Source organism: Haematobia irritans, chromosome 1, assembly GCF_050003625.1.
Source record: "Haematobia irritans isolate KBUSLIRL chromosome 1, ASM5000362v1, whole genome shotgun sequence".
Classification (NCBI taxonomy): Eukaryota; Metazoa; Arthropoda; class Insecta; order Diptera; family Muscidae; genus Haematobia; species Haematobia irritans.
In genome coordinates this window covers 227,484,440-227,510,724 of record NC_134397.1, presented here as the reverse complement: position 1 = coordinate 227,510,724, position 26,285 = coordinate 227,484,440, and the positions used below count along the sequence as shown (strand labels likewise).

General features: G+C 33.1%; 1 protein-coding gene across 1 annotated transcript; it reads left to right on the top strand.

Moving 5' to 3' along the window:
* The first annotated feature begins 73 nt into the window (after window positions 1-73).
* On the top strand, window positions 74-7,331 carry LOC142236057 (turripeptide Gsg9.2-like). Its single transcript, XM_075307608.1, has 2 exons — window positions 74-325; window positions 7,207-7,331. Exons 1-2 carry the CDS (start codon window positions 115-117, stop codon window positions 7,236-7,238), a joined length of 243 nt encoding a protein of 80 aa, XP_075163723.1. The 5' UTR covers window positions 74-114; the 3' UTR covers window positions 7,239-7,331.
* The last annotated feature ends 18,954 nt before the right edge of the window (window positions 7,332-26,285 follow it).

Sequence of the window (26,285 nt, the reverse complement as noted above, 5' to 3'; positions counted from 1 at the left end):
ACCTCCATTTGCGGTTAATGTAAGACTATAAATATGAAAACAAACCATTTTGTTCTTATTAGTCGGTTAGAAATTGTAGAACAAAAAACTCGTGTAGATTGCATCGTATAGAAAATGGCATCGTTGAAGTGGGTTTTTACTTTAACATTTCTTGTTATATTGGCTTTGGCCAATTTTCCTAAATCTGTCGATGCTCAGAGACGAAAATGCCCGCAAATTTGTCCTGCTGTTTATAGTCCAGTGTGTGCAACACTTAGCGATGGTAGCAGAAGGCAGTTTCCTAACAAGTGTTCGATGACTGTGGCTGCTTGCACCCAGAATCTTCGTAAGTACAGGCACTGAGACAAATTTTATTTAAGATATAAACATTTTTGTGGAACTTGTAGATAGTATTTGAATGAGAGTCATCGCAGGACAATTGTTAACATCCCTATTAATAGATTTTTTCTTTAAAATCAACATATAGTTGCATAGATTTTGCAAATGTAAATTTTGGCAAAATTTCCTATAGAAATAAAATTTTGGCAAAATTTCCTATAGAAATAAAATTTTGGCAAAATTTCCTATAGAAATAAAATTTTGGCAAAATTTTCTATAGAAATAAAATTTTGACAAAATTTTCTATAGAAATAAAATTTTGAAAAAATCTTCTATAGAAATAAAATTTTTACAAACTTTTCTATAGAAATAAAATTTTCTTTAAAAATTAAATTTTGACAAAATTTTCTATAGAAATAAAATTTTTACAAAAATTTTTTTAGAAATAAAATGTTGACAAAATTTTCTATAGAAATAAAGTTTTTACAAAATTTTCTTTAGAAATAAAATTTTGACAAAAATTCATCAGACATATAATTTTGTCAAAATTTTCTATAGAAATGAAATTTAGACAAAATTTTCTATAGAAATGTATATTTTTTCTTTAAAATCAACTACCTCAATCTTAGGATTTAGTTGCATAGATTTTGCAAATTCAAATTTTGGCAAAATTTCCTATAGCAATAAAAATTTTGGCAAAATTTTCTATAGAAATAAAATTTTGAGAAAATGTTCTATAGAAATAAAATTTTGACAAAATTTTCTATAGAAATAAAATTTTGACAAAATTTTCTATAAAAATAAAATTTTTACAAAATTTTCTTTAGAAATTAAATTTTGACAAAATTTTCTATAGAAATAAAATTTTTACAAAGTTTTCTTTAGAAATAAAATGTTGACAAAATTTTCTATAGAAATAAAGTTTTTACAAAATTTTTTTTAAAAATAAAATTTTTACAAAATTTGCTTTAGAAATAAAATTTTTACAAAATTTGCTTTTGAAATAAAATTTTGACAAAAATTCATCAGACATATAATTTTTTTTCTATAGAAATAAAATTTTGACAAAATTTTCTATAGAAATATATATTTTTTCTTTAAAATCAACTACTTATCTCAAATTTAGGATTTAGTTGCATAGATTTTGCAAATTCAAATTTTGGCAAAATTTCCTATAGAAATAACATTTTGGCAAAATTTTCTATAAAAATAAAATTTTGACAAAATTTTCTATAGAAATAAAATTTTGAAAAAATGTTCTATAGAAATAAAATTTTTACAAAATTTTCTATAGAAATAAAATTTTTACAAAATTTTCTTTAGAAATAAAATTTTTACAAAATTTTCTATAGAAATAAAATTTTTACAAAATTTTCTTTAGAAATAAAATGTTGACAAAATTTTCTATAGGAATAAAATTTTTACAAAATTTTCTTTAGAAATAAAATTTTTACAAAATTTTCTTTAGAAATAAAATTTTGACAAACATTCATCAGACATATAATTTTGTCAAAATTTTCTATAGAAATAAAATTTAGACAATATTTTCTATAGAAAGAAAATTTTTACAAAATTTTTGCAAAATTTTCTTTAGAAATAAAATTTTGACAAAATTTTCTATAGAAATAAAATTTTTACAAAATTTTCTTTAGAAATAAAATTTTGACAAAAATTCATCAGATATATAATTTTGTCAAAATTTTTTATAGAAATAAAATTTTGACAAAATGTTCTATAGAAATAAAATAGTGCCATATAAATGAAATATTTTGAAAAAAAATTATAGAAATAAAACAAATTTTCTATATAAATAAAAATTTTTATAAAATAACATATTCTATAGAAATAAAACTTTGACCATTTTTTCTATAGAAATAATATTTTGACAAAATTTTCTATAGAAATAACATTTTGACCAAATTTTCTATAGTATTTCAATAGTTTTTTTTGTTCGGTAGTTTTTGGGTAAAATTCCGTGATTGCCGGTGTGTTTTAAGTAGGTCAGTTGAAATGTTAAGGTTACCGAAGTTAAATTTACAGTTTCTACATGGGTTGCCGCCGTGATGCAAAGTTTAGCATAACCCCTTGAATATAAGAGGTAGTGGGTAATACACTGAAAAAAACAGTATGTTCGTTTCCAAAGATTTTGTCTTGGCACTAATGATTTTAGTATTGATTCCGAGCCAAAAAAGCGGAGAATTGAAGTAAGGTTACTTTTGGGACACAATTCTCTTTTAAATTTGAGTTTTGCGTATTTGATTTTAGGAATTTATTCGTCGTTTTAGTTTTTTTCTTCCTGTGTTATTATAGTTGTTTAAAAACGCAACTTTAATTTCCCAATTCAGAATCAACTTTAAGTAGAAATGATGCTATAGTTCCATTAAAAAACTCCTTTAAAATAAAGTGTTGAAAAACATGTTCTAATTTCCAACAAATTTTTTCTTTTTCGAAAAGATGCAAAAAGTCAATATTTCATTTATTGTGAAGAATTTTTATGAATTATTAAAATTAAAACATTTTTTTCCATGTAAAGATAGTGAATCACCTAACTAAAAGGACAAAACTGTAATGAAAATTTATCGACTTTTTGGACACTTTACATCTTCTATGTTAAGGAAAATTTGTATTCGTATTTGAAGGAAATGAAATCTTTGGCCTAACGACAATATTTTTTTCAGTTCAGTGAAATTTCTCTTTTTTAATTTTTCAACTTATGAACTAAATGTGGCTATAATGTTCAATGGCCGTACACATAACTTCAATATGAACTAACGCAAAAGAAAATTTTCGTACGATTTCGAAAAGAATGAAGTACAGTATGGGGAAAAATGGTCATACTTTGAAGCCAATGATTTTTTCTTTACTTCTAGTTCAGTTTTTATACCCTGCGCCACACTGGGGAACAGGGTATTATAATTTAGTGCATATGTTTGGAGACGAGATAGACACATGGTCTCTTTGGCAAAAATGCTCAGGGTGGGCTCCTGAGTCGATATAGCCATGTCCGCCTGTCCGTGAACTCATTTTTGTACTCAAAGTCTAGGTCGCAGTTTTAGTCCAATCGACTTCAAATTTGGCACAAGTATGTGTTTTGGCTCAGAATAGAACCCTATGGATTTTGGAAGAAGTTTTACTCTAATTTGCTTAAAATTTTGTACAAGAAGAACAATTAGTACTATAGTCAAGTGTGCCAAATTTTATTGAAATCGGTTCAGATTTAGATATAGCTCCCATATATATCGTTCGCCCGATTTACACTCATATGACCACAGTGGCCAATCTTTTACTCTAATTTAATTGAAATTTTGCACAGGGAGTAGAATTAGCATTGTAGCTATGCGTGGTTGAAATCGGTTCAGATTTAGATATAGCTCCCATATATAGCTTTCGTCCGATTTACACTCATATGACCACAGAGACCAATTTTGTGCTCCGATTTAGTTGAAATTTTGCACAGGGAGTAGAATTAGCAATGTAGCTATGCGTGCCAAATTTGGTTGCACTGAAAAAAATATTGTCGTGAGGTCAAAGATGTCATGTCTTTAAAATACGAATGCAAAATTTGCTTAGCATAGAAGACACATTTTTCTAATCTAAAGTTTTTTCCTTGTCCAAAAGTCGATAAACTTTTCAATGAAGTCGTATTGTCTTTATAATTAAGTGATTTCTCTTAAAAATGGGTATCATAACATGAAAGAAAAAATGTTTGGACTAAGGTCAACTTGACTTTAATAATTCAGAAAATTTCTTTAAAATTAATGAAATTGTCTTTAGATTTGTTGTCTTTTTGCATCTTGACTACAAAGCAAAAAATCATTCAAATATAGGACATGTTTTGCAACACTTTATTTTAAAGACGTTTTTTACTTGAAACATAGCATAATTTCAACTGGAAGTCGAGTCTGGATTTGGAAAACAAAGTTGATGTTAACTCGTTTTTAAAGGACTTTGATAGCAACTGAAGAAAAAAAGCTGAAAAAGCGAAAATTTTAAATTTGCTTCCTAGAAGCAAGTACACAAAACCCAAATTTATAAGACAATTGTGTCTTAAAAGTATCCTTACTTGTATTCTCCGCTTCTTTGGCTCGGAATCAATACCAAAATTTTTAAAGTAAAGACAAAATCTTTGGAACCGGGCATGCTTTTTTTTCAGTGTGAAATCGGTTCAGATTTAGATATATCTCCCATATATAGCTTTCGCCCGATTTACACCCATATGAGCACAGAGGCCAATTTTTAACTCCGATTTAGTTGAAATTTTGCACAGGGAGTAGAATTAGCATTGTAGCTATGCGTGCCAAATTTGGTTGAAATCGGTTCAGATTTAGATATATCTCCCATATATAGCTTTCGCCCGATTTACACCCATATGAGCACAGAGGCCAATTTTTAACTCCGATTTAGTTGAAATTTTGCACAGGGAGTAGAATTAGAATTGTAGCTATGCGTGCCAAATTTGGTTGAAATCGGTTCAGATTTAGATATAGCTCCCATATATATGTTTTTTTTTTGATTTCGACAAAAATGGTCAAAATACCAACATTTTCCTTGTAAAATCGCCACTGCTTAGTCGAAAAATTGTAAAAATGACTCTAATTTTCCTAAACTTTTAATAAAAATATATCGAGTGATAAATCTTAAATAAACTTTTGCGAAGTTTCCTTAAAATTGCTTCAGATTAAAATGTTTCCCATATTTATACCCTTCACCACTACTGTGGTACAGGGTATAATAAGTTTGTGCATTTGTATGTAACGCCAAGAAATAGTGGTCATAGACCCATCTTTTAGTATACCGATCGGCTTAGAATTAAATTCTGAGTCGATTTAGCGATGTCCGTCTGTCTGTCTGTCCGTCCGTCCGTCTGTCTGTATATGTAATATTGTGCACAAAGTACAGCTCGCAATTTAAGTCCGATCGTCCTCAAATTTGGCAGAGGGCCGTTTCTTGGGACAGAGACAATCGCTATTGGTTTTGGAAAAAATCGGTTCAGATTTAGATATAGCTGCCATATATATTTATCCCCGATTTGGTCATAGTTAGCGTGTTTATCAACCGATTTTCTTGAAATAAAGTACATCCAAATATTTTATGAGTCTCGAAAATCTTGCAAAATATCAGCCAAATCGGTTCAGATTTAGATATAGCTCCCATATATATCTTTCGCCCGATATGGACTTATATGGCCCCAGAAGCCAGATTTTTGGCCGAATGTGGTTGAAATTTTGCACTAGGAGTACAATTAGTAGTATAGTCAAGTGTGCAAAATTTGATTGAAATCGGTTCAGATTTAGATATATCTCCCATATATATCTTTCGCCCGATATGGCCTAATATGGTCCTAAAAACCAGAGTTTTGGTCCAATTTGGTTGAAATTTTGCACAGGGAGTAGATTTAGCATTGTAGCTATGCGTGCCAAATTTGATTGAAATCGGTTCAGATTTAGATATAGCTTCCATATATATTTTTCGCCAGATATGGACTTATATGGCCCCAGAAGCCGGAGTTTTGGCCCAGTTTGGTAGAAATTTTGCACTAGGAGTACAATTAGTAATATAGTCATGTGTGCCAAATTTGATTGAAATCGGTTCAGATTTAGATATAGCTCCCGTATATATGTTTTTCTGATTTCGACAAAAATGGTCAAAATACCAACATTTTCCTTGTTAAATCGCCACTGCTTAGCCGAAAAGTTGTAAAAATGACTTTAATTTTCCTAAACTTCTAATACATATATATCGAGCGATAAATCATAAATAAACTTTTGCGAAGTTTCCTTAAAATTGCTTCAGATTTAAATGTTTCCCATATTTTTTTTACTAAAATTGTGTTCCACCCTAGTGCATTAGCCAACTTAAATTTTGAGTCTATAGGTTTTGTAAAAGTCTATCAAATTCTGTCCAAATCGAGTGATATTTAAATGTATGTATTTGGGACAAACCTTTATATATAGGATGTGATATGGTATCGATAATTTAGATCTACAAAGTGGTGCAGGGTATAATATAGTCGGCCCCGCCCGACTTTAGACTTTCCTTACTTGTTTTTTACTAACATTGTGTTCCACCCTACTGCATTAGCCGACTTAAATTTTGAGTCTATAGATTTTGTAGAAGTCTATCAAATTCTGTCCAGATCGAGTGATATTTAAATGTATGTATTTGGGACAAACCTTTATATATAGCCCCCAACACATTTGACGGATGTGATATGGTATCGAAAATCTAGATCTACATAGTGGTGCAGGGTATAATATAGTCGGTCACGTCCGACTTTAGACTTTCCTTACTTGTTTTTTACTAACCTTGTGTTCCACCCTAGTGCATTAGCCGACTTAAATTTTGAGTCTATAGATTTTGTAGAAGTCTATCAAATTCTGTCCAGGTCGAGTAATATTTAAATGTATGTATTTGGGACAAACCTATATATATATATATATATATATATATATATATATATATATATATATATATATATATATATATATATATATATATATATATATATATATATATATATATATATATATATATATATATATATATATATATATATATATATATATATATATATATATATATATATATATATATATATATATATATATATATATATACCCCCAACACATTTGACGGATGTGGTATGGTATCGAAAATTTAGATCCACAAAGTATAATATAGTCGGCTCCGCCCGGCTTTAGACTTTCCTTAATTGTTTTTCTGTTTTTAAAAACGATAATTTCAAAAAGTGGAATATAATCTAGTTAAATGTTCATTCATTATGTTACTATAAAATAGTTTAAAATAGTTTCTGTAAAATTGTTTTTGTTTTATTTGAAGTTTGTGTACATTATTCTATTTAATACGTTTATTCAATCTCTTTTTCAGGAATTAAGACTTCCAGGCCAGGTACATGTTGATGCACTGGTTCTTAGCAGTTACTAATATTTAAACATCTAAAAGTTGATGTATTTGAACAGATAAAACCAATAAAAACTTTTTTTGTTATATTATATGATATATTAAAGAAAAAACAAGTATATACGGCCGTAAGTTCGGCCAGGCCGAAGCTTATGTACCCTCCATCATGGATTGCGTAGAAACTTCTTCTAAACACTGCCATCCACAATCGAATTACTTAAGTTGCGGTAACGCTTGCCGATGGCAATGTATCTTAAAACCTCCTAACGCCATCTTATAAATTGTATGTAAGTCCATACGTGGTATATATTAAATCAAAAAAGATCGATCCAATACGTATATAATTCAGTTTGACAAAGTAGACATAAAATGTTGACAAAATTTTCTACAGAAATAAAATTTTAACACAATTTTCTATAGAAATAAAATTTTCACAAAATTTTCTATAGAAAGAAAATTGTGACAAAATTTTCTATAGAAATACAATTTTGAAAATGATGAAAATTTTATTATGAACTGAATAAAATTTTAACAAAATTTTCTCTAGAAATAAAATTTTGACAAAATTTTCTATAGAAATAAAATTTTGACAAAATTTTCTATAGAAATAAAATTTTGGTAGATTATTTTTGGCTCTAGTGGCAACCATGATTATGAACCGATATGGACCAATTTTTGTGTGATTGGACCAATTTTGGTATGGTTGTTAGCGACCATATACTAACACCACGTTCCTAATTTGAACCGGATCGGATGAATTTTGTTCCTCCAAGAGGCTCCGGAGGTCAAATCTGGAGAACATTTTATATGGGGGCTATATATAATTATGGACCGATATGGACCAATTCTGGCACGGTTGTTAAAGATCATATACTAACACCATGTTCCAAATTACAACCGGCTTGGATGAAATTTGCTTCTCTTGGAGACTCAGCAAGCCAAATCTGGGGATCAGTTTATATGGGGGCTATATATAATTATGAACCGATGTGGACCAATTTTTGCATAGTTGTTAGAGACCATATACCAACATCATGTACCAAATTTCAGCGGATCGGATGAAATTTGCTTCTCTTTGAGGCTCCGCAAGCCAAATCTGGGGATCGGTTTATATGGGGGTTATATATAGTTATGGACCGATGTGGACCAATTTTTGCATGATTGTTAGAGACCATATACCACACCATGTACCAAAAATCAGGCGGATCGGATGAAATTTGCTTCTCTTTTAGGCTCCGCAAGCCAAATCTGGGGATCGGTTTATATGGGGGCTATATATAATTGTGGACCGACGTGGACCAATTTTTGCATGGTTGTTAGAGACCATATACCAACACCATGTACCAAATTTCAGCCGGATCGGATGAAATTGGCTTCTCTTTTAGGCTCCGCAAACCAAATCTGGGGATCGGTTTATATGGGGGCTATATATAATTATGGACCGATGTGGATCAATTTTTGCATGGTTGTTAGAGACCATATACCAACACCATGTACCAAATTTCAGCCGGATCGGATGAAATTTGCTTCTCTTTGAGGCTCCCCAAGCCAAATCGGGGGATCGGTTTATATGGGGGCTATATATAATTGTGGACCGATATGGACCAATTTGTGCATGGGTGTTCGAGACCATATACCAACATCATGTACCAAATTTTAGCCAGATCGGACGAAATATGCTTCTCTTATCTCTTTATATGAGGGCTATACGTAAAAGTGGACCGATATGGCCCATTTGCAATACCGTCCGACCTACATCAATAACAACTACTTGTGCCAAGTTTCAAGTCGATAGCTTGTTTCGTCCGGAAGTTAGCGTGATTTCAACAGACGGACGGACGGACATGCTCAGATCGACTCAGAATTTCACCACGACCCAGAATATATATACTTTATGGGGTCTTAGAGCAATATTTCGATGTGTTACAAACGGAATGACAAAGTTAATATACCCCCCTCATCCTATGGTGGAGGGTATAACAAAAGTTAATAAAGGGGAATTGCTTAACGCTTAATATTACTACCTTATATAAATATGGACATTTGGCATACGCTATAGTTTTTTTGTATTCCTTATTTTTCTCAGGAAGTTAAAATATTTGTCACGTTGCGCAGTAAGTGAAACGAATAAAATCGAAATTTTAAAAGTAAACGGATGGAAGGACAGATATGACTAGATCTACTCAAAATTAAAAAAAAAATAATCACCAACAAACCATAAACATTAAAAAAAAATATCACAAAGTATAGCGGGCACGATAGGTACTTGTAGATCCAGAGAAGAAAACTACTGTTTTAGAGTAGTGTCGTAAATGACATTAATATTTTTCCACGGGGACAAATCTGTTGTAATTTTGAAAAATGGAGAAATTTTAGCGTTTCGATTTCTTGAGTTTTTTTTAAACAAAACATTAACCTACACTCAATAAAAAAATAAACTCTATATGACACTTAAGCTATTTTAATTTTATTTTAGTTCATGGAATTATTATGTTTTGAAAAAATGTTCTCGACTTTAATAATTTTTTGTGTAAGTTACTTAATTCAACTAAAAAGGGAGACACATTATACACAAATGATTTACTAAATTCATGTCTCCCACAAAGTTGTTCAGAATTTCTTGATATTTGTAAATTTTACCAATAATGCACCCATCACGAACTTCGTATGGTACCAAAGATATTTGTGCAATTTTGAACTGCAATTTTTTCCTTCAAACTTTGAAATTTTCTATAACATTTAAAAAATTTAATATATTACTTCCTTCGACAATGCTCAATAAACCGATTAAAAACGCATTTTTTCTCGTTTTGCGAAAACAAGTCATTTATTATACCCTCCATCATAGGATGGGGGTATTTTAACTTTGTCATTCCGTTTGTAACACATCGAAATATTGCTCTAAGACCCCATAAAGTATATATATTCCGGGTCGTGGTGAAATTCTGAGTCGATATAAGCATGTCCGTCCGTCCGTCCGTCTGTTGAAATCACGCTAACTTCCGAACGAAACAAGCTATCGAATTGAAACTTGGCACAAGTAGTTGTTATCGATGTAGGTCGGATGGTATTGAAAATGGGCCATTTCGGTCTACTTTTACGTATAGCCCCCATATAACGGGACCCTCCGATTTGGCTTGTGGAGCCTCTAACAGAAGCATATTTCATCCGATCCAGCTGAAATTTGGTACATGGTGTTGGTATATGGTCTCTAACAACCATGCAAAAATTGGTCCACATCGGTCCATAATTATATATAGTCCGATCTGGCTAAAATTTGGTACATGATGTTGGTATATGGTCTCGAACACCCATGCACAAATTGGTCCACATCGGTGAACCACATCGGTTCATAATTATATATAGCCCCCATATAAACCGATCCCCAGATTTGGCTTGTGGAGCCTCTAAGAGAAACAAATTTCATCCGATCCGCCTGAAATTTGGTACATGATGTTGGTATATGGTCTCTAACAACCATGCAAAAATTGGTCCACATCGGTTCATAATTATATATAGCCCCCATATAAACCGATCCTCAGATGTGGCCAATCCAATCTGGTTGTAATTTGGAACATGGTGTTAGTATATGATCTTTAACAACCGTGCCACAATGGAGGAGCAAAATTCATCCGATCCGGTTAAAATTAGGAACGTGGTGTTAGTATATGGTCGCTAACAAGCATACCAAAATTGGTCCAATCACACAAAAATTGGTCCATATCGGTTCATAATCATGGTTGCCACTAGAGTCAAAAATAATCTACCAAAATTTTATTTCTATAGAAAATTTTGTCAAAAGTTTATTTCTATAGAAAATTTTGTGAAAATTTTATTTCTGTAGAAATTTTTGTCAAAATTTTCTTTCTATAGAAAATTTTGTCAAAATTTTTATTTCTGTAGAAAATTTTGTGAAAATTTTATTTCTATAGAAAATTTTGTTAAAATTTTATTTCTGTAGAAAATTTTGTCAACATTTTATGTCTACTTTGTCAAACTGAATTATATACGTATTGGATCGATCTTTTTTGATTTAATATATACCACGTATGGACTTACATACAATTTATAAGATGGTGTTAGGAGGTTTTAAGATACCTTGCCATCGGCAAGCGTTACCGCAACTTAAGTAATTCGATTGTGGATGGCAGTGTTTAGAAGAAGTTTCTACGCAATCCATGATAGAGGGTACATAAGCTTCGGCCTGGCCAACTTACGGCCGTATATACTTGTTATATTTGAAATTTTAATTCTAGAGATTTTGTGGAAGTGCAAAAAATTTTCTCGAATTCAGTTATATGGGAATATAAACCACCATAATAAATCCCAATAAATTTGAAGGAGTTGAGATGGTAACACAAATTTTGGTCTACATAGTGGTGAAGTGTATAATATAGTCAGCCCTGCCCGACTTTAGACTTTAATTACTTGTTATACCCTCCATCATAGGATGGGGGTATATTAACTTTGTCATTCCGTTTGTAACACATCGAAATATTGCTCTAAGACCCCATAAAGTATATATATTCTGGGTCGTGGTGAAATTCTGAGTCGATGAAAGCATGTCCGTCCATCCGTCCGTCCGTCTGTTGAAATCACGCTAACTTCCGAACGAAACAAGCTATCGAATTGAAACTTGGCACAAGTAGTTGTTATCGATGTAGGTCAGATGGTGTTGAAAATGGGCCATATCGGTCCACTTTTACGTATAGCCCCTATATAAAGGGACCCTCAGATTTGGCTTGTGGAGCCTCTAACAGAAGCATATTTCATCCGATCCAGCTGAAATTTGGTACATGGTGTTGGTATATGGTCTCTAACAACCATGCAAAAATTGGTCCACATCGGTCCATAATTATATATAGCCCCCATATAAACCGATCCCCAGATTTGGCTTGCGGAGCCTAAAACAGAAGCAAGTTTCATCCGATCCGGCTGATATTTGGTACATGGTGTTGGTATATGGTCTCTAACAACCATGCAAAAATTGGTCCACATCGGTCCATAATTATATATAGCCCCCATATAAACCGATCCCCAGATTTGGCTTGCGGAGCCTAAAAGAGAAGCAAATTTCAACCGATCCGGCTGAAATTTGGTACATGGTGTTGGTATATGGTCTCTAACAACCATGCAAAAATTGGTCCACATCGGTCCATAATTATATATAGCCCCCATATAAACCGATCCCCAGATTTGGCTTGCGGAGCCTAAAAGAGAAGCAAATTTAAAACCGATCCGGCTGAAATTTGGTACATGGTGTTGGTATATGGTTTCTAAAAACCATGCAAAAATTGGTCCACATCGGTCCATAATTATATATAGCCCCCATATAAACCGATCCCCAGATTTGGCTTGCGGAGCCGAAAAGAGAAGCAAATTTCATCCGATTCGGCTGAAATTTGGTACATGGTGTTGGTATATGGTCTCTAACAATCATGCAAAAATTGGTCCACATCGGTCCATAACTATATATAACCCCCATATAAACCGATCCCCAGATTTGGCTTGCGGAGCCTCAAAGAGAAGCAAATTTCATCCAAGCCGGTTGTAATTTGGAACATGGTGTCAGTATATGATCTTTAACAACCGTGCCAGAATTGGTCCATATCGGTCCATAATTATATATAGCCCCCATATAAAACGTTCTCCAGATTTGACCTCCGGATCCTCTTGGAGGAGCAAAATTCATCCGATCCGGTTCAAATTAGGAACGTGGTGTTAGTATATGGTCGCTAACAACCATACCAAAATTGGTCCAATCACACAAAAATTGGTCCATATCGGTTCATAATCATGGTTGCCACTAGAGCCAAAAATAATCTACCAAAATTTTATTTCTATAGAAAATTTTGTCAAAATTTCATTTCTAGAGAAAATTTTGTTAAAATTTTATTCAGTTCATAATAAAATTTTCATCATTTTCAAAATTGTATTTCTATAGAAAATTTTGTCAAAATTTTATTTCTATAGAAAATTTTGTTCAAATTTTATTCGGTTCATAATCAAGATTTTATTTCTATAGAAAATTTTGTCAAAAGTTTATTTCTATAGCAAATTTGTTAAAATTTTATTTCTGTAGAAATTTTTGTCACAATTTTCTTTCTATAGAAAATTTTGTGAAAATTTTATTTCTATAGAAAATTTTGTTAAAATTTTATTTCTGTAGAAAATTTTGTCAACATTTTATGTCTACTTTGTCAAACTGAATTATATACGTATTGGATCGATCTTTTTTGATTTAATATATTCCACGTATGGACTTACATATAATTTATAAGATGGTGTTAGGAGGTTTTAAGATACCTTGCCATCGGCAAGCGTTACCGCAACTTAAGTAATTCGAGTGTGGATGGCAGTGTTTAGAAGAAGTTTCTACGCAATCCATGATGGAGGGTACATAAGCTTCGGCCTGGCCGAACTTACGGCCGTATATACTTGTTTTTTTTTTTTAATTTTTATGGTTTGTTGGTGATTTTTTGTTTTTTTTTATTTTGAGTAGATCTAGTCATATCTGTCCTTCCATCCGTTTACTTTTCGATTTTATTCGTTTCGCTTACTGCGCAACATGACAAATATTTTAACTTCCTGAGAAAAATAAGAAAGACAAAAAAAACTATAGCGTATGCCAAATGTCCATATTTGTATAAGGTAGTAATATTAAGCTTTAAGCAATTCCCCTTTATTAACTTTTGTTTTTTATTTATCTTTATATACAGCTTTGTTTATTCTTCTCAGCGGTTATTTAATTGTTTATCTAAACATAAATACTACGGGTATTTTCCCATGAAAAAATAATTTTTTAATATGTTTGGTATCGTAAGTAACCTGATATACAGTAGACACAATTTTGGTAAGGACAATTTTAGTACGTTTCCTCATTAACTTAAAATGGGTGAAGTTTACTTAAATTCCACACGCATAGTAGGAATATGATCACCTCAAACATGTTTCAAGAGCAAAATGTTATTTTTGTAGGGTGACCATGTAACATGTTTGTCACTAAAATGTTATTTTCTCGTCAAATATAACCTGCTTGCCGAAATCAGATATATGATTTACGAGAAAATAACATGGTTGCGAAAACCATGTTACATGGTCACCACCCAAATATAACATTTTGCTCATAAAACATGTTTGAGGTGATCATATGCCTTCTCTGGGTGCATTCATAAGTTTTTCATCTGAGTAATTTTAATATAGTAATTTAATAATTCCAATTTTTTCCTTTACTAAATGACAGAAATTATTTATTATTTTTAATAATTTTCTTCAATTTGATAAAAATTATTATTTATTTCATGTTGCAATTAGAAAAACATTTTTGTTAAAATTTTTAAAAATGAACCTAGATTTTCTTTAGTGGTGGGTTCATTTTTTTCTATAATCTTGGTCGGGGAGAAATTCTAAGATCTGTCTGTTGTAATCACATTACAGCCTTTAATAATGAAGCTATAATGCTAAAATATTGCACAACTTCGAACAGGGGTTATATGGTCCATAAAAACCGAACTTCCGATTTTGCTTCTTGAGGGCATTCAAGCTGAAATGTTTAACCAATTTGGTTGAAATTTCAACTTTAGAGATATTTCAGGTCAGTGTAGGTTAGGTGAGGTTAGGTGGCAGCCCGATGTATCAGTCTCACTTAGACTATTCAGTCCATTGTGATACCACATTGGTGAACTTCTCTCTCTTAGTAGAGTCTCAGTGTAGAGTCACACTAAATTTTGTACATATAGGTTTATGGTTTGATAAAGCCCTCATATGGACCGACCTCCCTATTTGGCTTCTTGAAATCTAGTTGTATTTTAGGGCCAAAAAGAGGTGTATTAAATTTAATACGAATCGGTCCATATTTTAGATATAGCCTCAAATCGGAAGAGCTCTCTACGCCCGATTTGACTTCCTGAGCATAAAAACTCCTACTCTCACACGATTTTACCAAAAATGTTGAATACCATTTCGAATACCATTTTCTTGAAAGTTTAAACAGAAATTTTAGATAACCTCTAGCAATTAAAAAAAAACAAAGTCTACAAATAGAACAAATAATGCTAAAAATTTCAAATATAACTTCGCACCATTTGAACCGATTGTTCTAAGAGAATCCATTGGGAGGATGGTGAATGGCCGGCCAAAAAAAAAAAATTTACGTAGTAAAGGGTGATACGGTCAAAATTTGGTCAATATAAACTTGACGTATTTCTTTCAATTTTGCATTTAAAAAACTTGAACACCCCTCATTTTGAAGGTGTGTGTGCGTAGAATGTTGCTCCTATTTTGATTTTGGAATTCACTCTTCAGTTGTCAAAATGCCGTCCAAGCAAGAAGAGCTGCGTATCAAAATTTTGCTCGCGCATCGCGAAAATCCGAGCTACTCGCACGCAAAGCTGGCAAAATCGCTAAAAGTTGCCAAATCAACCGTTACAAATGTAATTAAAGTGTTTGGGGAACGTTTGTCGACAGCCAGGAAGTCTGGATCGGGGGGAAATCGAAAACCGGAAGCCGCTGAGACGACAAAGAGAGTTGCCGGTAGTTTCAAGCTAAACCCTAACCTCTCTCTCCGAGATGCCGCAAATAAGCTGGGTGTATCGTCTACAACCGTGCATCAAGCCAAAAAACGAGCCGTACTATCGATTTACAAGAAGGTAGTGACTCCAAATCGCGATGATAAACAATATACGACGGCCAAAGCGCGATCCCGGAGGCTGTACACGACGATACTGACGAAGTTTGCCTGCGTGGTAATGGACGACGAAACCTACGTCAAAGCCGACTACAAGCAGCTTCAGGGACAGGAGTTTTATACGGCAAAAGGAAGGGGAAAGGTAGCAGATATTTTCAAGCACATAAAACTGTCAAAGTTCGCAAAGAAATATCTGGTTTGGCAAGCCATCTGTACCTGTGGCTTGAAAAGCAGCATTTTCATAGCTTCCGGGACGTCAACCAAGAAATTTACGTGAAAGAGTGTTTGAATAAACGTCTGCTGCCTTTCCTGAAGAAACACGGTTGTTCCGTACTGTTTTGGCCGGATTTGGCATCTTGCCATTACGGTAAAGAGGCCATGGAGTGGTACGCCGCCAGCAACGTGCAGGTGGTTCCCAAGGACAAGAACCCTCCCAACACGCCAGAGCTCCGCCCAATTGAGAAATACTGGGCTATTGTCAGCGGAACCTAAAGAAAACCAAAAAAACTGCTAAGGACGAGGAGCAGTTCAAGGCAAACTGGCTTTCTGCGACGAAGAAGGTGGACAAGGTGGCTGTACAAAATCGAATGGCAGGTGTCAAGCGTGAGGCCCGGCAATTCGGATTTGGAAAAGCGAAAGCCTAACTGAATATTTTTCCTGAATTTTATACTAATTGAACTTGAAAAAGAAATTTAATTTGATTTTTTAAATAAACGATCTCACAGATTTACACGCGTTTTCCCTTGACCAAATTTTGACCTATCACCCTTTAAAGAAGCGGCATCTTTGGCTCGGAATCAATACCAAAATCCTTATGGGAAGGTCAACATCTTTGGATCCAAGTAAACTTTTTTTGGGTGCAGAAGTAGACACATACGGTCACATACATTTTTTCCACATCTGGGAGGTTGCCTGTTATGAGAGGTTCATTTAATTGTGTTAATAAAGCAAATGCCTCAAGACAACTATCAACTTTTGAGGGGTAACAAGTTTCACTGGTATTGATTTACTTAATCGAAAATAATTAACACTAAAGATAAGTTGATTAGAAGAGGTTCAGAAATCGTATATGTAGAAGGGTTTTCGCAGCGACTAAATGTTGGATGAAAAAAAAAAATCCCTGAGGCCGCTCAGAAAATCGGTTTATATGGCGTTTAATTGTGGACATGTCTTTATTTGAGGGTATATATGTTTTGAGCTTAATTATATTTTGCTGACACTTTGTCTGTTTGATTTCGGTACAATACTCTCAGTAAATAAATCTTGAGACACATTTCATAAATATGACTTTATAGGTTTAAAGTATTGGGCTATATTTCAACATAGCATTTTTAAATCTCTTATCACTTATATTTATTTGACAATAGTTTTTATTGAAATAATTTTGTTTAAGTGATGCTTACAAAACCCATTACTGTGGTACAGGGTATAATAAGTTTGTGCATTTGTATGTAACGCCAAGAAATAATTGTCATATACCCATCTTTTAGTATACTGATCGGCTTAGAATTAAATTCTGAGTCGATTTAGCGATGTCCGTCTGTCTGTCTGTCCGTCCGTCTGTCTGTATATGTAATTTTGTGCACAAAGTACAGGTCGCAGTTTAAGTCCGATCGTCCTCAAATTTGACATAACGTCTTTCTTCGGGTAGAAGACAATGGCTATTGATTTTGGAAAAAATCGGTTCAGATTTACATATAGCTGCCATATATAGTTATCATCGATTTGATCATAATTCACGTATTTATGAACCGACGTTCTTCAAATTTTGTACATCTGAATGTTTTGCCAGTCCCGTAAAAACTACCAAATATCAGCTAAATCGGTTCAGATTTATATATAGCTCCCATATATATCTTTCGTCCGATTTGGACTTATATGGCCCCAAAAGTGAGAGTTTTGCTCTGATTTGCTTCAAATTTTGCACAACGAGTACGTTTAAAAGTATCGTTAATTGTGCCAAATTTAGTTGAAATCGGTTCAGATTTAGATATAGCTCCCATTTATATCATTCGCCCGATTTGGACTAATATGCCCACAGAGGCAAAAGTGCTACTCTGATTTACGTGAAATTTTGCAGAGGGAGTAGAATTGAACTTGAAACTTTGCACAGGCAGTAGAATTAAGGTTCTGCATATGCGTGTTTATTTTGGTTGAAATCGGTTCAGATTTTGATATAGCTCCCCTATATATATTTCGCCCGATTTTCGGTCATATGACCACAGAGGTCAAATTTTTCACAGGGAGTAGATTCAACATAGTAACTTTGCATGTGAAATTTCATTGCAATCGGTTCAGATTTCGATATATATGTTAGATTCCATATATATGTTTTTCCTATTTCCTGCTAAGTCGAAAACTTATCAAAATGACTCAAATTTTCCTATTACTCTATTACACATCTATCGACCGATAAATCATAAATACAATTTTGCGAAGTTGCCTCAATATTGGTTCATATTTAAATGTTTCCTATATTTTTTTACTAACATTGTGTTCCACCTCAGCGCGTTATCCGACTTAAATGTAATATCTATAAGTATTGCTGAACTCTGTACAGATCTGCTCAGATATATAGAATATATGTGTATGGATTCATATAGCATCCAACACATGGACGGATTTGATATGGTATCGAAAATGTGGACTTACAAAGTGGTGAAGGGTATAATATAGTCGGCCCCGCCCGACTTTAGACTTTCCTTACTTGTTTCAATGAAAAAACGTGTGAAAAAAATTGTAACATTCCTATATAAGTTTTTATATCAAATTGCTGATTCTTGCTTATGGCATCAAAATTGTAAATCAGTTGGCTAAATTAGTTTTGGCTGAGTACATTTGCTAAACTATCAAACCCATTGTGGCAAGAAAAGTAATAATATTCGTTTTATATCAAGGAGCATACCTCCATGCTCCTACACCTGATAAAACAGTGATCCCATTAGGAAGAAACATTTTGTTTAATTTTAGAAAATTTAAATAGCCTAACTAACTAAATATTTTTCGACAAATTCAGGAAAATTTATTAAACATAATTAAGTTTTTTTCACATGCTAAAAAAAGTTTTGTAGTTTGAAGGAAAAAGTTGGAGTTCAAAATTGCAAGAATGTTTATGGTGACATGCGAAGTTCATGATGGACGCATTTGTAGTAAAATTTACAAATTTCAAGAAATAATGAACTATTTTGTGAGAAATACGAATTTAGTAAATCTTTATGCTTCATTTGTGTATAATATTTTTCCATTTTTTAGTTCATTTAACTACGCAAAAAATTATTAGAGTAAAGAAACTTCCTCCAAACGTATTAATTCCATGAACTAAATTAAAGTTAACTTGGCTTTAGTGAAATAGAGGATTAACTTTTTTTTTGAGTGTTCATAAGCTTAATCTACTTATTTATGATAGGATCCATTTTCACAGCAATATTTTGACATAACAGGTTGGCTGATAAGTCCCCGGTCTAACAAAGAAAAACACATTTTTTTTGTCAAAATTCGTTTTTATTATTCAACATAGTTTCCTTCAAGAGCTATACAACGATTATAACGACCTTCCAATTTGTTGATACCATTTTGGTAGTACTCCTTCGGTTTTGCCTCAAAATAGGCCTCAGTTTCGGCGATCACCTCTTCATTGCAGCCAAATTTTTTCCCTGCGAGCATCCTTTTGAGGTCTGAGAACAAGAAAAAGTAGCTGGGGGCCAGATCTGGAGAATACGGTGGGTGGGGAAGCAATTCGAAGCCCAATTCATGAATTTTTGCCATCGTTCTCAATGAATTTTGGCACGGTGCGTTGTCTTGGTGGAACAACACTTTTTTCTTCTTCATATGGGGCCGTTTTGCCGCGATTTCGACCTGCAAACGCTCCAATAACGCCATATAATAGTCACTGTTGATGGTTTTTCCCTTCTCAAGATAATCGATAAAAATTATTCCATGCGCATCCCAAAATAAAGGAGGACATTACTTTGCCATCGGACTTTTGAGTCTTTCGACGCTTAGGAGACGGTTCACCGGTCGCTGTCCACTCAGCCGACTGTCGATTGGATTCAGGAGTGTAGTGATGGAGCCATGTTTCATCTATTGTCACATATCGGCGGAAAAACTCGGGTGTATTACGAGTTAACAGCTGCAAACGCCTCTCAGAATCATCAACACGTTGTTGGTTTTGGTCAAATGTGAGCTCGCGCAGCACCCATTTTGCACAGAGCTTCCGCATATTCAAATATTGATGAATGATATAACCAACACATTCCTTTGATATCTTTAAGGCCTCTGCTATCTCGATCAACTTCATTTTACTGTCATTCAAAATCATTTTGTGGATTTTTTTGATGTTTTCGTCGGTAACCACCTTTTCGGGCGTCCACTGCGTTCACCGTCCTCCGTGCTCATTTCACCACGCTTGAATTTTGCATACCAATCAATTATTGTTGATTTCCCTGCGGCAGAGTCCGCAAACTCATTATCAAGCCAAGTTTTTGCTTCCACAGTATTTTTCCCCTTCAGAAAACAGTATTTTATCAAAACTCGAAATTCCTTTTTTTCACAATAACAAAAGTTGCTTCACAATAGACGCTCTATCTCACAAACTAATTGATTTACAGACGTCAAATTTGACACGAATCATTTGAAGGTTGGTACTATATAAAAATAATATGCATTTAATACTAGCGACGCCATCTATGTGTCAGACCGGGGACTTATCAGCCAACCTGTTAATGCTTGGAGCATTATTTCAACATTGGCGCGTTAATTTATTTTTAAGTTGAAAGTTTATTTCATTTCTAATATACCTATTTAAAATTTCATCAGTGTTAAGACACTCTAATTTGAAAAACTAATAAAATTGGCATCAAGCTCAAGAGCACACAGAATACTACAAACGAAATTTATAAATGAATCTTTATCTGGGTAATATTATCAGTTTAAATTGAAATCTCAAACTAAGAACACTACAAATTTCCTAATTTCGCTATGGCTTCTCTTAAGTGGTTCTTTACTTTGGCCTTAATTGTTGTCTTGGCAATCATTAATTTGCCACAAACCAACGCAGTATGTCCTATGATATGTCCGGCTCTCTATAGTCCAGTGTGTGCTGAAATTAGTGATGGCGCCAAGGTATCCTTTGCTAATCAATGCTCTGCTGAAGCTGCTGCCTGTGCTAGACAATTGAGTAAGTTATCAGTTTTGGAGATAGATATTAAAAATAAAACTAAATCATCAATGTTCCGAGAAATATTCAGTATATATTTTTACATAAGCCCACATTTGGATAATATTATCTTAGTTTTCATGAACTAATATGTTAATTGCCATCTTGCGGGGTTTTACAGCTCTACAGTCTGGCAGATATGTAATGCATCAAAATAAAGAGCTATTTTTTTTTTAAATTTCATTATTAAAAAGTGTCGGAAATAACATTAAATTTTAGAATCAGTTTAGATTTGTTCAAATTTTCCCTTGAAACCTTTCTTGTACCCTTTTCCAAACTCGCAAACGTTCGTAGACTGCCGCAAACGTCTAAACGAAATGGCTGAGCATTGAGTGAATATCATGAAATCCGTGAAATTTCCGTAGGATTTTATTTTCATAAGTGCACTTCAGCATTAATTGTTATAAAATACTTTAAATACTATATTATTATATTGTTTATTTTTTCGTTCCAGCTGTTGTTTCTACTACACCAGGAGAATGCTAATCGGATATTGTTTCACAAAAAACTACACTGAGTGAATGAATACTCGTATGATCACCACCTAGAGCCAAATGTTATTTTGGAATGGGGAACATGGAACATTTTTTTCGCAAAAATATTGTTTCCTTGCCAAACATAAAATGGTTGTCGAAATGTGATCTATAATGATAACATGGTTGCAACAAAGATGTTATATGTTTACCGTCCAAAAATAACATTTTGTTCTAGAAGTTTATCATATTAATGGGTGTACTAACTGAAATAATGGGAATGAATAAACAAATTACAATAAAATAATTATTTATGCAAAACAATGTGTTTTTGTTGTACCTTCTTCGCAGTAACACAAAAATAATGTTGACCTAGTATAACAAATTTTGGCCTTCTAATTTTAGGAAAATAAATTTGCCCAATATTCAGGACAAATTTCTTTGAAGATTTAGTTTGACTACTACATGTTCCCCAGTCAAAACTAACATTTTGTTCTTGTAACATGTTTGAGGTGATCATATTACTTCCTTGAGTGTACTTTGACTCGGAATCAATAACGAAGTCATTAGAGTAAAGCCAACATCTATGCAAGAGGTTAAGCTTTTTTTGCAGTGCATATATACCCAGAGAAAAAAAATCTTTCCTCCGAAACCAAATTTTAAACAAATGTAAAGTATTTTCTTTAAGAGCAAGTATATCGGAATTGATGACAAACGATTCAATGATTGTCTTTAATAGTTTTTATTTGCTGTTAAGGAAAAAATTTTAATGTCAAAAGAAAACTTCGCTTGTCTAAAATTTCGTTCTGGGGAAAAGAAAACTCTTCTTTCTTCTTTTTTGGACATGGTTGCCGCATCCATTTAATGCTTATCTAGAGCATGTAAATGTCGCGAAAACCATGTCTCTGTAAAAATAATTTTCAAGCATAGAAACATGTAACAGGTTGGCTGATAAGTCCCCGGTCTGACACATAGATGGCGTCGCTAGTATTATATTCTAAACATATTCTATATTCATACATATTCTATTATTTAAATGATAGAATTTGAGACCATTACATGGTCTGATTTTTCCGACCTGCACTCAAAAAAAAGTTTACTTGGATCCAAAGATTTTGATCTTCCTTTAAAAATTTTGATATTGATTCCGAGCCAAAGATGCGGCTTCTTTAAAGTAAAGAAATTTTTTTAGCGACCTATCTAGCTTTAAATCTAGGACCAATAAAATTAAAATTAGGATACAAATCTCATTTATCAAATTTTCATTCTCTTTTCGCGGTTTATTAATAAAGGTACTCACGTAGAAACAAATGTCAGTTTAAAAATCTAAATTATAACGGATACTTCATTCCAAAAAAAAATTTAAACCAAAGGCGCTAAATCCTCAAAATAAGTCTTAGCCTATATTTGAAGCGTTTTTATTTTAAATCTAAAGTTTCAATATTTCAATTAATTTAAGGACAATTTCTTTAAATCAAAAATGTGTTTCTTTACTTTAAGGAAAATTAGCCTTAGTTAAAAGACATGCGACTTTAGCGGAGGGACGCACATTTACAAAATTTGTGTCTTATATTTAATGAAAAATTTTTGAAGCAAAGATTATAAAATTTCCTTAAACTAAAGAAAAACATGTTTTATTTAAAGAAGGATAAAATGCTAAGACTTGTTTTGGAGGTTTTTTATCCCAAAAACTATCTTAGTTTAAAAAGAGCCGCATGGGAATCAATATCAAAAATGTGATTACCTCTTTGAATGCAAGTAAACTTGTTTCACAGATGGACGAACATTGCTAATTTGACCGAGAATTTCATCACGACAAATATTGTTATTGGGACAGAGAATGAAGCCGATCCATTTTTGGCGGCGGCTGACACTAATTTTTTGCCACAGGCGGCGGCGGCTGGACGGCTAATATAAATTTGCCTATTCAGTCGCAGACAATTATCCATTATAAAATCAAGTTGAAGTTATCCGAATGGTAATGAGATTAGTTGTACAATCAATCTTACAATCACATTTACATTTCATTCACATTTTCTGAGCTAAATTTTTGCAAAATTATTATAGCAACTTTATACTGACGGATTTTGGGTCGAAAGTTAGACATTTTGACAAAAAATACAACAATTATTAAAAATTTTTTTCTAATTGGAAAAAAATATTTTTGATTAATTGGCGGCTAATTTTGAGTCGAGATGGGTCGACATATTTGGCGTCGGCTTCGACTGGCAAAAACTGGTCGGCGGCGGCTTAAATCGGCGGCCTGACTCGGCGGCTTCATTCTCTGGTCTGGGAACAATATTTCTTTGCGATACAAACGGAATGAAAAAGTTAGTATACCCTCCAGCCAATGGTGAAGGGTGTAAAAACGGAAATAATGTAATATAAGATATGTTGTAAAAATTTCGGTAGAATTTAAGACGTTTAAAATAATACTAAATACGTTTGTTAAGTGCGGCAGATCTCTATAAATAGAATAATTAATTACTGATTTCATTAAACATTATATACTTATATTTTACAGCAAATTATGATTTTCATATGTTGAACCACTACCACCACTCTTCTGTTTTTATTGATAAAATTATTTTCTTGAATGTTTTATGTTATCACATAATTAAAAAAAAAATCAATATGTACATATTATTATCATGTTCCAAAATATTCATAAGAAACAAAAATAACTAGAATTAAAATATGATGAAACCATGTTTGAACTCTTCAAACAATTCGAAACAAAATAAACAAATCCACACATTGGCTCATGTGTTACAATACAAACCAACCTAATTAATATTTTTCAAAGTCTATTTGTATACCCACCACCATAGAATGGTGACGGGGTATAAACATTTTTTTATTCCGTTTGTAACACATCAAAGTATAGATAGCCGAATATATAAAGTATATAAATTTTTGATCTGGGAAATTTTCTATGAAGATATAACTATGACTGACTTTTGTAATCCCGGTAGTCTTTAATAAAGGCGTCATGTAATTTGACACAAAATCCATTTTCATTTGACAGGTCAAGTTCGACGATGGTCCCAGATTTTGATATAGCCCGCATACAAATCCATTTCCGATTGTCCTGAAATTCAAAAACTACATTAAAAACAAGTATAAACGTCCGTAAGTTCGTCCAGGCCGAATTTTATGTACCCTCCACCATGGATTGCGTCGAAACTTCTACGAAAGACTGTCATCCACAATCGAATTACTTGGGTTGTGGTATCTTAAATCGTTTTCTAAATTGTGAGTTAGTCCATATGTGGTATACATTAGACAAAAACAAGTATGTGTAGGTAAGTCTACAAATAATTACGAATCGATATGGACTTTTGCACGGTACGTAGGGAGCCAGAATTGAAATATGGGAGTCGCTTATATGGGGGCTATATACAATTATTGATATGGACCAATTTTTATGTGATTTGGGATCGATTTATCTGAGGGCTATATATAATTATAGACCGATATGGACCTAGTTAGGCATGGTTGTTAACGGCCATATACTAGCACAATGTACCAAATTTCAACTGACTCGGATGAAATTTGCTCCTCCAAGAGGCTCCAAAACCAAATCTCGGGATCGTTTTATATGGGGGCTATATATGATTATGGACTGATATGGACCACTTTTGGCATGGTAGTTAAATATCATATACTACCATAACGTACAAAATTTCAACCAGATCGGATGAATTTTGCTTCTCCAAAAGGCTCCGGAGGTCTAATCTGGGGATCGGTTTATATGGGTGCTATATATAATTATGGACTGAAATGAACCAATTCCTGCATGGTTGTTGGATACCATGTACTAACATCACGTACCAAATTTCAACCGAATCGGATGAATTCTGCTCTTCCAAGGGGCTCCGAAGGTCAAATCTGGGGATCGGTTTTTATGGGGGCTATATATAATTATGGACCGATTTCGACCAATTTTTGCATGGGAGTTTGAGGCCATATATTAACACCACGTACCAAATTTCAACTGAATCAGATGAATTTTGGTCTTCCAAGAGGCTCCGGAGGTCAAATCTGGCGATCGGTTTATATGGGGGCTATATATAATTATGGACCGATGTGGACCAATTTTTGCATGGTTGGTAGAGACCATATACTAACACCATGTACCAAATTTCAGACAGATCGCATGAAACTTGCTTCTCTTAGAGCAATCGCAAGCCAAATTTGAGGGTCCGTTTATATGGGGGCTATACGTAAAAGTGGACCGTAAAAGCGACCTACATCAATAACAACTACTTGTGCTAAGTTTCAAGTCGATAGCTTGTTTCGTTCGGAAGTTAACGTGATTTCAACAGACGGACGGACGGACGGACATACTCAGATCGACTCAGAATTTCACCACGACCCAGAATATATATACTTTATGGGGTCTTACAGCAATATTTCGATGTGTTACAAACGGAATGACAAAGTTAATATACCCCCATCCTATGGTGGAGGGTATAAAAATATTGTCGTGAGGTCAAAGATTTCATGTCTTTAAAATACGAATCCAAAGTTTGCTTAGCATAGAAGACGCATTTCTCTAATATAAAGCTGTTTTCCTTGTCCAAAAGTCGATAAACTTTTTAATGAAGTCAACTTGACTTTAATAATTCAGAAAAAATCTTAAAAATTAATGAAATTGTCTTTTTGCATC